The sequence below is a fragment of the Otolemur garnettii genome, unplaced genomic scaffold, assembly GCF_000181295.1.
Source record: "Otolemur garnettii isolate 467f Iridium unplaced genomic scaffold, OtoGar3 scaffold00054, whole genome shotgun sequence".
Classification (NCBI taxonomy): domain Eukaryota; kingdom Metazoa; phylum Chordata; class Mammalia; order Primates; family Galagidae; genus Otolemur; species Otolemur garnettii.
This window is the reverse complement of record NW_003852449.1, coordinates 2852439-2864753: the sequence shown is the minus strand read 5'-3', so window position 1 is coordinate 2864753 and position 12315 is coordinate 2852439. Positions and strand designations below refer to the sequence as shown.

The 12315-nt window shown below is 41.4% G+C and overlaps 1 protein-coding gene across 1 annotated transcript in view; it reads right to left on the bottom strand.

The window, feature by feature from the left end:
* TXNDC16 (thioredoxin domain containing 16) overlaps window positions 1-12315 on the bottom strand; it is an 81314-nt gene that overhangs the window by 61644 nt on the left and 7355 nt on the right. The window contains exons 4-6 of the mRNA XM_023514489.1: window positions 11663-11745; window positions 5726-5799; window positions 4794-4868 (exon numbers count right to left, since the gene is read on the bottom strand). Coding sequence (XP_023370257.1) covers window positions 4794-4868; window positions 5726-5799; window positions 11663-11745 — 232 coding nt within the window. The remainder of the gene's footprint in view (window positions 1-4793; window positions 4869-5725; window positions 5800-11662; window positions 11746-12315) is intronic.

The following is a 12315-nucleotide window of genomic DNA, read 5'->3' as shown; positions in this document are numbered from 1 at the left end:
AGGTACCGAGCCTATTTTCATGTTTTCACTACATTTTCAACAACGTATTTCAGATGTTATTTATTTAGGTATTGTCTATTCCTTAAAGGTAGCAGTGATGAAGTGTCATTAGTAACAGGCCCAGTGCAGGTGATGCAGATGGTAGCACCCCATGCTCAGCAGGAATGCAGCTGACCCTCAGATTTGTTGTGTTGCAATTTTGGCTGTAATTTCCAGCTGTGGGACCTTTGAGTCTGGTTCCCCAGCCCTTATAGCAAGGCTGAGGCTTCCTATGTTGTGTCCACTCCAACTCCCCTTGCTTACGCCAGTCAGAACCAGATTCTAGGGTTTATAGATAAGAAATCTCAGCAATCCGCTCTGTCATTTTAATTTTCATGGCAACTATCTGAAATTGGTACTATCATTAACCCCATCTTAAAGATAAGGTCTAGGGCTTAAAAAGGTTACCTGGCCTAATGTCCCAAAGCTCACTAAGTGGTAATTATCCCTGAGATACTGTAACCAAAACTAATGACATTCATCATCTAAGCATCTCTGTGATTGTTCCAATGGCGTCCTAACTTGAACGTATTCTTCAATGTTAACTTCCAGAGGATCCATTCCGCAGGCTGCGCTCCTTTACTCCAGTCCTTAAAAGGAGAAATACTGACACAGAAACGGGTGGAAGGAGAAGTCTCTCTCGGGACTGTCTTGCTCTAATGATGGGGTAAAATAGCCCAGGGCTTTCTCTGCTCAGTTTTTCCTGCCCAGAAAGGTTTCTTTTTCCTTGGCTTGCTCTTCCTGAGACTTTCTCTAACCAGATACAATATCTGGCCAAGAATTGAGTGGCTGTCAGACATAAAAGGAACGAAGTCATGTGTATCTGACCCGACTTTCAGAGTAGGAAGCCACTCAGTCTTTTTTTCAGAAAGAGCCATCTTTCTATTTCTGTCATGGCTCAAGTTTTAAAAAATTCAATGAAAAGAAAATATAACCTGCTAATTTACCATATCAAAACCTCCAGGGAAAAATAAAGATAGAGAAGAAAAGGGACAATACTTTCACCTAAAGTAATTAGATGGTATATTACGACAAGGCAGATTCATTTGTAAAGAGAAATATCCTCAAGTCTTTTATTAAGCACTTTCTAAATTAATAGAGATTTTTAAAAAAACAGGTAGGAACCACCTCTGACAGGTGAGTTCAGAGTACAATAATAAAATTAACAACTTAGTCCTTTTGTCATACATTGTATATCCTCTCACACGCTTATTTCTTAAAAAATTCTTATCAGAAAAATCTTTTTTTTTTAAAGAGTCTCATTCTGTTGCTGCTAATCTGCCATGATCTCAGGATAACCCACAGAAAACTCAAACTTCTGGGTTCAAACGATCCTCCTGTCTCAGCTTTCCAAGTAAGTAGGACTACAGGCACCCACAACAATTTTCTATTTTTCAATTACTTTCAGTAGAGATGGGGTCTCACTTTGCTTAGGCTGGTCTCGAACTGCTGAGCTCCAGCCATCAAGAAAGAAATTTCCTTTTCAGGCCAGGAGTGGTGGTTCATGCCTGTAATCCTAACACCCTAGGAAGATGGCAGAAAAATCTTAAAGGCTTAAAACTTAAGAGGATTTCTGCTCTTCCCATTTTTAACAACCAAAAAGTGAAGCTTCCAAATCCATCATCCACCAATCAAATATTCAAGTACCTAATACATGTCACATACCATGTATGCGCTGTAGAAGCACTTCTAGGGCCACAGTTTGGAGAGATAACCACCAATACCAATTAACAAAGCTGCTAGGAATTCAAATCCATGACAAGAATTTTTTTTTTTTTTTGAGACAGAATCTCACTTTGTCGCCCTCAGTAGAGTGCTGTGGCATCACAGCTCACAGCAACCTCCAGCTCTTGGGCTTAGGTGATTCTCTTGCCTCAACCTCCCAAGTAGCTGGGACTAAGGCACCTGCTACAACATCCAGCTATATTTTGGTTGTTTTTTGGCCGGGGCTGGGTTCGAACCTGCCACCCTCGGCATATGGGGCCAGCACCCTACTCGCTGAGCCACAGGCGCCGCCCCAAGAATTTTTTAATTCAAATTTCCTGGTAAAAAGTGTGTCATCTTCAAACAGAAACGCACTTAACAATATTGCATAGGAGTAAATCTGAAACCAGAAGAAATGAGTAACAGCTCAATACCTATTAAAAATAGATCAGCATGCGGACAGGCAGGAGTCTCAGAGAAAGATACCTCTCGCTGCAATCTTCCTCAGAGGGTCTAAGTCACATCACCTAATACTCAATACTCAGGCTCTGCTATCACAGGTAAAGAACAAAATATGACAGTTAAAAATAATTCCTGTAGTATTTTTGAAGTGCACATTATCATGAGAAACTTATTATCTGACAAAATACAGTACTATCACAAGAACATGAGATGCCATGGCTTAATGAAGAGTTAATGAGATTTCACCATTTCTTCCTAGACTATCTTTCCTTTAAGCATCATTTGATGATCTTAGGTATCAACAGTGAGCAGCTAAAGAAGAAGGGCCTTTCTCTGCGACCGCTGCCTCGTGGCAAATCTCCCACTGTCACAGCATGAGCTCACTTTTGTTTTTCCTTCTTAACTAAAAAATGAAACTTCCTGTATTTATTAGGAAAAAAAACCAACATTTGTTGAGCCCTGGGTAAAATCCACAACACACTTTTATGTGTGTTAGTTACTTTATTTGATCTTTATAATAATCTCATGAGAATGCAATTATAACACATAAGGATAGGGAAACGGGCACTCAGAAAGGATAACTGCTCAGATCACACAGCAGAAGACAGGAAATGGGGAGACTCAAACACTCAGGGAACTTCTAGCTGCTTCATCTATCACACAACCTTCCAAACTGCATGAAGAGATTACAGTGGTTGCCAGGGGTTGGTTAAGAAGGTAGATCACAGAAGATATTCAGGGCAGTGAAAATGCTCTCTCTTATGCTATAATAATAGATACATGTCATTATACATTTGTCCAAACTCACAGAATGTACACTGCCAAAAGTGAGCCCTAAAGCAAACTATGGATTTGGGGTAATTATGACACATCAATGTAGGGTCACTAATTTCACAAATGTACCAGTCTGGTGGGCATGTTGACAATGGGGGAATCTATGTAGTGTGGGGTGGGGGTATATGGTAAATCTCTATACCTTCCCTTCCTACCTACCTTAATTTTGCTGTGAACCTATAACTGCTCTAAACAACTGTCTTAACACAAAACAAAACAAAACACTGCAGAGGACACACACACAAATTCAGGCACATGGGAAAACACCACGTATGGGACGAGAAGATTTATTAAAGATGTCAACTGTTCCTAAGATAATTTATAAATTTGGTGGAAGGGGAAAAAAGTACACAATCTAATTTTAAATAATAAACATATATGAAATATGTGTGTATGTGTATATATGTATAACATACTGCATAAACAAAACAAAACAATTTCAGCAATTCCGAAAGGGGAAATGTGAAGGGGCCTGGACTTTACACATATTACCTTATAAAGCCTCAAGAAATTAAGTCAATGGTGCTGGTACATGAATAAACAGAAACAGAAAATCCTCAACAGCTGCAAATCCACGTACACTTGAGTCTTTAACAAATTATATTTCCTAGCTCTGTCGCCAAGGAGAATAGCAGACTGCATGAAGTCAGGGGTCAACCGCAGGAATGGATCCCAGAGATTCCAGACCAGGGAGCTCAAATCTATTCCCTCTCAGTCAGGACTCAGGTAACTGCTTGGACTAAGAACTCTTTCTGTACTTACTGAGCAGGACAGAACTGAAGACTCCAGAAAAAAAAATCAGGCTTGGATAAGGCAGCCTCGGACTTTAAAAATCTCACTGAGAATAGCAAAGATAAGCTTTTTACACCTGGTACTCTAGTCTGAATATCTGTGGCCTCCCAAAATTCCTGTGTTGAAATCCTAACCCCCAGTGGGATAGTGTGAGGAGGTGGGGCCTTTGGGAATGAAATTAGTACCCTTAGAGAAGAGACTCTTGTCTCTTCCATCATGTGAGAACACAGGGAGAATGTTGTAAAATAAATTTCTGCTATTTATAAGCTCCCCGGCCTAGGGTACTTTATCTAATAGCCTGAACAGAATAAGACCCCTGGCAGAGCCCTCTCTCCACAGGTAGGGCCAAAAGCACCTGCATGACCTCGGGGTCTGGTTGAGTCATTTCCCACTTTTTTATAAAAGTATGTACATTTTTCTATATCCTTTTGCATTAATAAAATTTTAGATTCTTAATGTAAGAACATAGAACAATGATTTGTATAAAATTGATGCCTACAAATATAATGTTAAAAGCTAAAATATTTTGATGAATTGTGATTGCCCAAAATGAAATCAGGCCAGGCATGGTGGCTCACATCTATAAGCCCAGTATTTTGGGAGGCCAAGGCAGGAAGATCACTTGAGGCCAGGAGTGCAAGAGCAACCTGGGCAACATGGCAAGAGCCCATCTCTACAAAAAAATTAAAAAAAAAAAAAAAAAAGCCAGGCTTGGTGGCCATGTCTTGAGTCCTGGCTTCTCAGGAGGCTGAGGCAGGAAGACTGCTAACACCCTGAAGTTTGAGGTTGCTGTGAGCTATGATGACACCACTATGATCTTAGCTAGGAATACTGTCATCACTAGCCTAGGCAACAGAGTGAAACCTTGTCTATAAATAAATGAAACAAAATGCAATGAAAGGAAACAAAAATGAAACAAACAGGTAACAAGTAAATAAGTCAATGGATATGCCTGTACTTACAAGAGAACGTGCGCGACGATGGCATTCACATCAAACAAGGTGTCAGTAGGAAATTCTCTGAGCAATATGTTGCCTCTAAAAATTTTAAAAGCATGTTACAGAAATCTCTCATTAGAATTCAATTTACCTTTCTATTTAGGTTAGGAGTTCTTTGATGTTAGAGCCCGCATCTTACCCCTGTCCCCCACACACCTACCAGAGTGCTGGTACATAATGCACGCTCATATTTATGACATATACACTCAGTAAATGCACTGACTTTTAAAAGCTTAGGCTCTGGACTTGGCATAAAGACTGGTTTAAAAAAAAAAACCTTGAGTCCAATATCAACTTTTTACCAACCTCTCTTTAACAACTACACATACAGATTCCCCCAAACTAGGCTGGGAAAAAGACAAGCAGGAGAGAAAGAAGGGGCCCCATGAGGAAGAGATGAGAGACAGGAATCTCTCCAGACTTTCCAGCCAAATCCAAAGGACCCGAGAAAGCTCAGCAGACTGACAAAGTCAAGTGCAGAGGAATCTGTAGCTGCAACACTGGCAGGTCCTTCAAAACAAAGGGATTCACATCATATCTAGACACAGACCTGCTCAGAACACTAAATTTGCTAACCAATTTACTAATTTACTAATGGATTTACTAAGCTAACCCGACTTACTTACCAGGCATGTACAGTAGGAGTTTACTTAAGAGTCTTACGTTATATTCAAAACACCCTGTGAGGAAGGTATTATTCTCCTCATTTTATAAATAAAGAAGTTAAAGTGCAGAGATGTCAGGCAACAAATCTGACTTCATTTTCTGTCAGGCTTCACGTGGTCCCCACTACATACAACCTTATGCTGGCCTAGGGACAGGTATTTTACATACTGGAATATTCTAGAAGTAGAGCTTTATTTTTATCCATCACACTCAAAAGAAAAATTGCTTACCTGAATAAATATGCTTTCATTGAATCCTTTTCTTTTCCACAGTATCTTGAAGTTTCTTCTTTGACACAATTAACCTTTAAAAGATTGTATTTAAGGTTTAGCATTTACATGTATCAAAAGGTCAAATTTCCTGGTTAGGGAAACAAGAAAGAGAATTAAACATTACAGCTTGCCTCCAGGTCAAATTTTGTGTTTTACTTTTTTCCTGATTTGGATGCTATAATTACTCACTTGTTCAAGTGTGTGATAACCCAGAGAAAGGTGCCCTTTCTGCACCTAAGCGTTATAGTTAATTATTCCTAAGAGCTGATATTTAATTCAATCTTATAGAACAAGTAGGAGGTGACGAAGCGAGGAGGGACACACTGGAGGGAAGACAAGAAGCAGGACCGGGAGTCAGGGAGCAGGAAGGAGGTGCTGAGGGGGTTCCTGACAGCATCTCAGCCTCAGCGGGTAGAACTCCGGGTAGCAGGCACCGCTGGTTTCCTAACCCAAATCCATCCTCCTGTTTTGTTGTGCAACAGAACTTTGCTAAACGTAAGTACCCCATTAAAAGGCTTTGCTGGACTCCCCAACAGCCAGGAATGGCCAAATAGTGCCAGGAACGTTCCCGGGATGGAATTCCTAGAAGCCTCTTAACCAGGGGGGTGACTGACACTGTGGCTCTTGCTCCTTCTTTTTGACCAAAAACAGACAAGACCACCAGCATACCAGCCGTGATCACAAACAGAAGGCATCTTTAAGGAAGAAATAGCTTGCTAAGGATGGCGAAACAGAAAGGATGGACTGGAGTCCCTGATGATGCCAGAGCAGCCGTACTGGGCCTGCATTAATCATTTGATAAGTAAATACAAGGACAATAAAAAAGTAAAAATATTAAAAATACAAGGACAATCCTGGTGGCACAATGAAGATAAAACAGAAGGCAGAAGAGCACAAACTAAGGAGGTGGGTTAAAAGAAAACCACATTAGTGTAGGTCAAGGACGACGGGGCCTGAACACGGCCAGGCGGAAGTGGGGAGAAGAACAAGAAGAGAGTCACAGAGTGTCCAGGTGGGACAAACGGGCAGCCACCACGTAACCACCCAAAACCAGGGCTAGAAGAAGGTACGTGGTTTTGCACTTGGTAAGGTTTTTGTCTGTTTGAAAACAGGGTCTCTTACTGTTGCTTAATTTTAGTGAGAGTTTGAGAAAGCACATGAGAAGAGGGAACTGACATTCAGAACAGATGTCAGGAACAGAGAAGTGGGACTAAAAGAAAATAGCCTCGACCAGTAAGTGATTCCAGTGTCTGTAATTCAAGAAAAACTTTCCAGTCAGCTCAACATACATTTGACCACCTCCAATATGTCAGTCACTGTTCCAGGCACTGGGGATACAGGTTAAGTTCCAAATACCAATCTACTGTTAGAACTTACATTCTAAAAGCAGAGATAATTAAAAAACTAATTAATATGTAAGTCAGTGCTATAATTTTAAAAATTATAAGGAGATAGTATGTGATAGGGTGGTTTAGATAGGTAATCAGGGAAGGCTTCTTGAAGGAGGTGACACGAAGAGAACTCAAGTAGTGAAGTAATACACACACACACAGAGACAAGCGGCAGAGACAAGCTCTACGCAGAAGGGAAACACCTGCTAACGCAGCAGTTCTCAGCCTGTGGGTTGCAACTCACAGGAACTGTATTAAAGGCTCACGGCATTAGGAAGGTTGAGAACCACTGTGCTAAAGCGTGGTCATAACAGCACCTCTAGCAGGTTCGAGTAGCAGAAAGATGACCAGGATGTGTCAGGAACAAACTGAGCGAGACAGAGGGGCAGAAAACAAGATCAGAGAGGAAGCCAGAAACCATAACAGCAGGAGCTTCAGTTTTCTAGTAACTAACGGGAAGCCTTTCCAAACAGGGTGGCAAGGTGTCCTGATACAGCTGACTACGAATGGAGAAGTCTGTCGGGGGACAAGCGGAGGAGGAGATTGAGGGGACGTGATGACAGGAGAAGTCCAAGTGCAAGTACAGAAACTGGCCAGATTCACAAAGTTTTCACTGCAGAACCTGGTAATAGATGGATTGGTTATGAGAGAAAGAAGAGTGAAGGACGATGTTTTTGTTTGAAAATCTCATTTAATACAGTGACACAGACAAGAGTGAGGCAGCATCTCCCCTGCCGCAGATGACAGAAGGGCCTGGAAACAGCCATGGCGACAGCAGCTACAACCAGGCTGGTCTGAACCCGGCCAGTGACACTGGAGCCGAAAAGGAAACAAAAAGAAAGAAAAAAGCAGCCGGGCAGACTCAACCCAGGATCAGCCTGTGAAGGCGAACTCCTTGCCAGGAGAGAGGCTGCAGGAGGTAACAGAGGCCCTGGAGCCGCTCTTAGTGGGTCGGGGACCCCCCCCCCCAAAGCCATGGAGGTGGCAGGCAAGGAGAGCTGCCTGTTCTGGGATACACAGCCATCCCCAAACTTCGTGAAGTGGTGAACACCCACAGTCTCATGGAGCCTGACAAAAACAATACCCACCAGAAGCCCTGTCCCCTGCCCCGGGGCTTCACCTGAGGCTCCCTGGGCCTGGGGGCTGAGGGACCATGGTGCACTGAAAGAGCTGTACACCCTCCTGAGTGAGTACCGTGTGGAAGGTTACACCAACATGTTCCGACGCGGTTCCCCAGGAATTTCTCTGGTGGGCTCTCCGGCCACTAGGCCGGCTCCCCCAGAGGCACTGTGGTGCGTGGTCTCAAGCTGGAAATCAGCTGCATTTATTAGCACCATCTCAGCAAACATCCATGTCTGTGACACAGAGAAGATGGTGGAGATGAACTTCCTAAGAGTACACAAGAAGCTGTGCTCTGGCTCGGCACACAGCTCAGTGGTTAGGGTACTGGCTGCATACTCCGGGGCTGGTGGGCTCAACCCCAGCCCAAGCCTGCTAAAACAATGACAACAACAACAAAAAATAGCCAGGCGTTGTGGCGGGCACCTGTAGTCCCAGCTACTTGGGAGGCTGAGGCAAGAGGCCCAAGAGTTTGAGGTTGCTGTGAGCTGTGAATCTACCAAAGGCAACATGAGACTCTGTCTCAAAAAAAAAAAAAAAAAATGAAGAAGTAGCAGCAGCAGCTGTGCTCCAACAGCGTGGTGGCTCCAGTCCCGATCTGAGAGAGAACCAGGCAGGGCCACCTGCACAGCATTTCCCAAGCTGTTTACACTGCCAGCTGGTGTGACCAAAGCCTGTGGTATCAGCGGGTGCTGCCATCAGTCCCATGGAAGCTCACTGAAGCTCTCCCACCTGAGTGGAAATGTGACCATCCAGCGTACAACAAAACTCTACCAACTGCCAAAGACTCCCAAGACAGCTGGGCTGTGACCAGTAGGAACAAGGGACCTTCCAGTAGTGCACCAGCTCCTCACCAGGTGCCTGAGGCAGCTCACCTCACCCCACTCGGGAGTCAGGAGTCAGGAACCAGGAGCAGGCGGAGCACTGGTTCCACCCCAGGAGAGTATCATCCACCTCACGATGGGGAACGTAAGGAGAGGGACGGGTTTCCTGAGCTTTTACACGCCTCCCTCCACCATCATGAACCATCTGATCCACCAGAGTCTCAAAAGTTTGTTTATTCTTTCTACAATGTGCAAACCCAGACCCGTCTTCTAAATCCCACGAGTGATGCCCTTGTTCTTGCCAGAACGAAAGGGTTAGACATGTTCAATGTGCTGGATCTCTTGGAGAACAAAACCTTCCTGGAGAGGCTCAAGTTCGGCGGAGGAGATAGAGACCTGCAATTATCTCCCCAACTGCAAATGCCAGCATGGGGGCAGAGAAGGCTCAGCTGGTGCTACAGTAACCAGTCACCAGTGAGATTCTGGATAAAGCCACTGAGAATTCCAACCAGGAAACAGAACCCCACAAATTGGTCCTTTTTCACAAACATGAGAATCTCTATGAAAGGGAACAGAGCTGACCTGGCTTTACCAGACAGCAGTGAACTTGACAGTCGTATGGCAACAGCATGGGCTGTGTGATGTCAACTTTAGCCGTGTCTCTGGTCCCCCTGTTTCCCAGTTAATCACATCCTCATGCAGCTGTGATCATGGGAATGTAACTGCAGAAAACTAGCTCAGGATTGGCACTATGGAGTTAACAGGTGAATAATAAAAGTGTATGTTATATATGTAAGTATTTTAACTATCTTTCATGTTCCAAATGTACTTATACACACTTATAGGTACATATACACACATACTAACATAGCTACACTAGACTTCTTTTGGTTATGCCGTGTATAATGTATCTTTCTCATTTGTTTACTCTGAAGACTCTGAAGCCTTTATTTCAGTGGCATTTCTAAGCAGCACCCTGTTGGATTTGCTGGTTGAATTCAGCTTGATGATCTCTGTCTTAACTAGAACATGTAGTACATTTACATTTTAGTGTTTCCTTTATCTACCTCTGTCTCTTGCAATCTTAACTTCTGGAAGGTCTTAAATGCTTCTTTTTATGAAGTCTTTCCCAATACTACCTATGACTTTCCACCTCAAAAATTAGATACAGGCTTTCTTTCCTTTAAATCTCTACTGTGCTTTATTTGTATCTCACCTATTTATAGTGATCAGGTTCTGCTATTTTAAAATAAAATAACCCGTGAATATGTTTTATTCTCCTTATTTAGGCTATAAACTCTCCACAGGAAAGGACTGAGTCTTTGACTTCACTCTATCCAAAAGAAGACTAAGTGCTGTAAGCTCATTTCAATCTCACAAACACGTATTTATGGAGCTTCTGCCATGCGCCAAGCACTGAGCTAGGTACCAACACGGGTCTGTCTGATGCCCCGTCTCCCTTCCAAAGAAATCAGCATCCTCACCATAAAATAGTGTCCGTTCTGTCAGTTCATAAGTGCAACAGCCTGGGCAGGAAGCTTAATATCAATATTCTACTACAGTTACCAGATGCACAGTTATTAGTCTACCAGTTACTAGACAAATAGCGTAATTACCTCTTTTCAATTTCACACCAACCCAATATTTAATTTCTAAATTTCAGCTTAAAATTGTATTCAAAGATCCTTGGAGATGAGTGTCATTATTTGAAATGAGACTTCTACAAATGTAAAAATGGCACATTAAAAAAATAGGATTTTTTAAAAAGTCACATAGTCAAGGTTAGTTAACCTTTCTCTGTCTCCTGTCCTGGGAAATGTAGCTAGAGTCTGAGAGAGACGAGCTCTCTCTCTTAGTGAAGGGAGGCGAATGAACTAGGAATACCCACACACAACGCCAGGCGAACACAAATCCAAAAGAATCTAACCTCAGGGCTTACTTCGCATTCAGCTTCCCGGGGTACAAAGTCTACATTTAAGTTAAAGAAAAGGCTACACAGCTATCTGATCCACGATGCATGGGCAAATTTTCCATAATACTCCATGGAAAGTTTGAACAATTTTTGAGAAAAAAAATTAAATAATGTCAAGTTGAGTTGTTCTAACTTTGCTTTAAAAATAAATGTTTTAGAAAAACTTAAACCTAAGCAATTATAAAGACTAAGAAGAAAAACATTCTTCAGTTACCTCAATTTTGTTACTTCCTTTTGTACTAATAAAAATTTAGTAAATCGCTGAATTTTGAACTATTAAAAAATATTTGTCAGGCAAAATGAAACATCTAACTATAGGTTTGAAAGGTGACACAAAAGGCCCAATAGTATGATTTACAAAAAAAGGCAAACTCTAAGCTAAAAACTTGTAACAGCTTTTTTTCCCCTCTTGTGTACCATGTAATACAATAATCTGAAATTATCTTTCTGTGCTTTTATTTTTATGAAATAAAATATTCTTTCAGTTTGGAAAAAGACATAGACCAAAAGGACTGTAATACACTCAGTCTTAATCCATATACAGTGTTCAACATGTCACTAATTTTACTAAATGTAAATATCTTTCTACCTTTGCAACTGAAATTCCATAGTCCTGGAGAGGTTTAACCGCCTCTTTTAGTTCTTCAAGAAATACAGATGTACTTGGAGAACCTAAAATAAGATATATTTCATGAATGTTTACAAATCAATTGTCCCTTAAAAAAGATGAATTTTTAAAATTAGAGCCAAAATATGCAGACACAGAAGAATATATTTGTCCAACTAGCCTACAACAACCAATTACTGACACCCCATTACATATTTTCATGCTTATTTCCCTATTGCCTCATTATTCTTGTTTCTAATGTTTTTATCACGATATAATTTTGCAAGTGACCTGAAAATCTTTCTCAAACAAGATTATGATAAATCAATGTTTAATTTAAACCTAAATTTGTCACTATTCTTCCAGGTTTAATGGCATACACAGAGCACATCTACATGTACAAACTTTGAAGATGATTTTTAAATATAATTATCAAGACACAATTATAATAAAGAAAGCAACAGAAATGGGGATTCAATTCACTAATTCCAAGAAAAGTATTTTTAAGACATGAAGACCTAAGTAAGACTATTACAATTAGTTACGTTCAACAGGATATCAGCTAATTTGAATAATTAATGATATAACTAAAGCAGAGTATTAAACTAAAGCATTACTAACACAGTTAAAGTTTT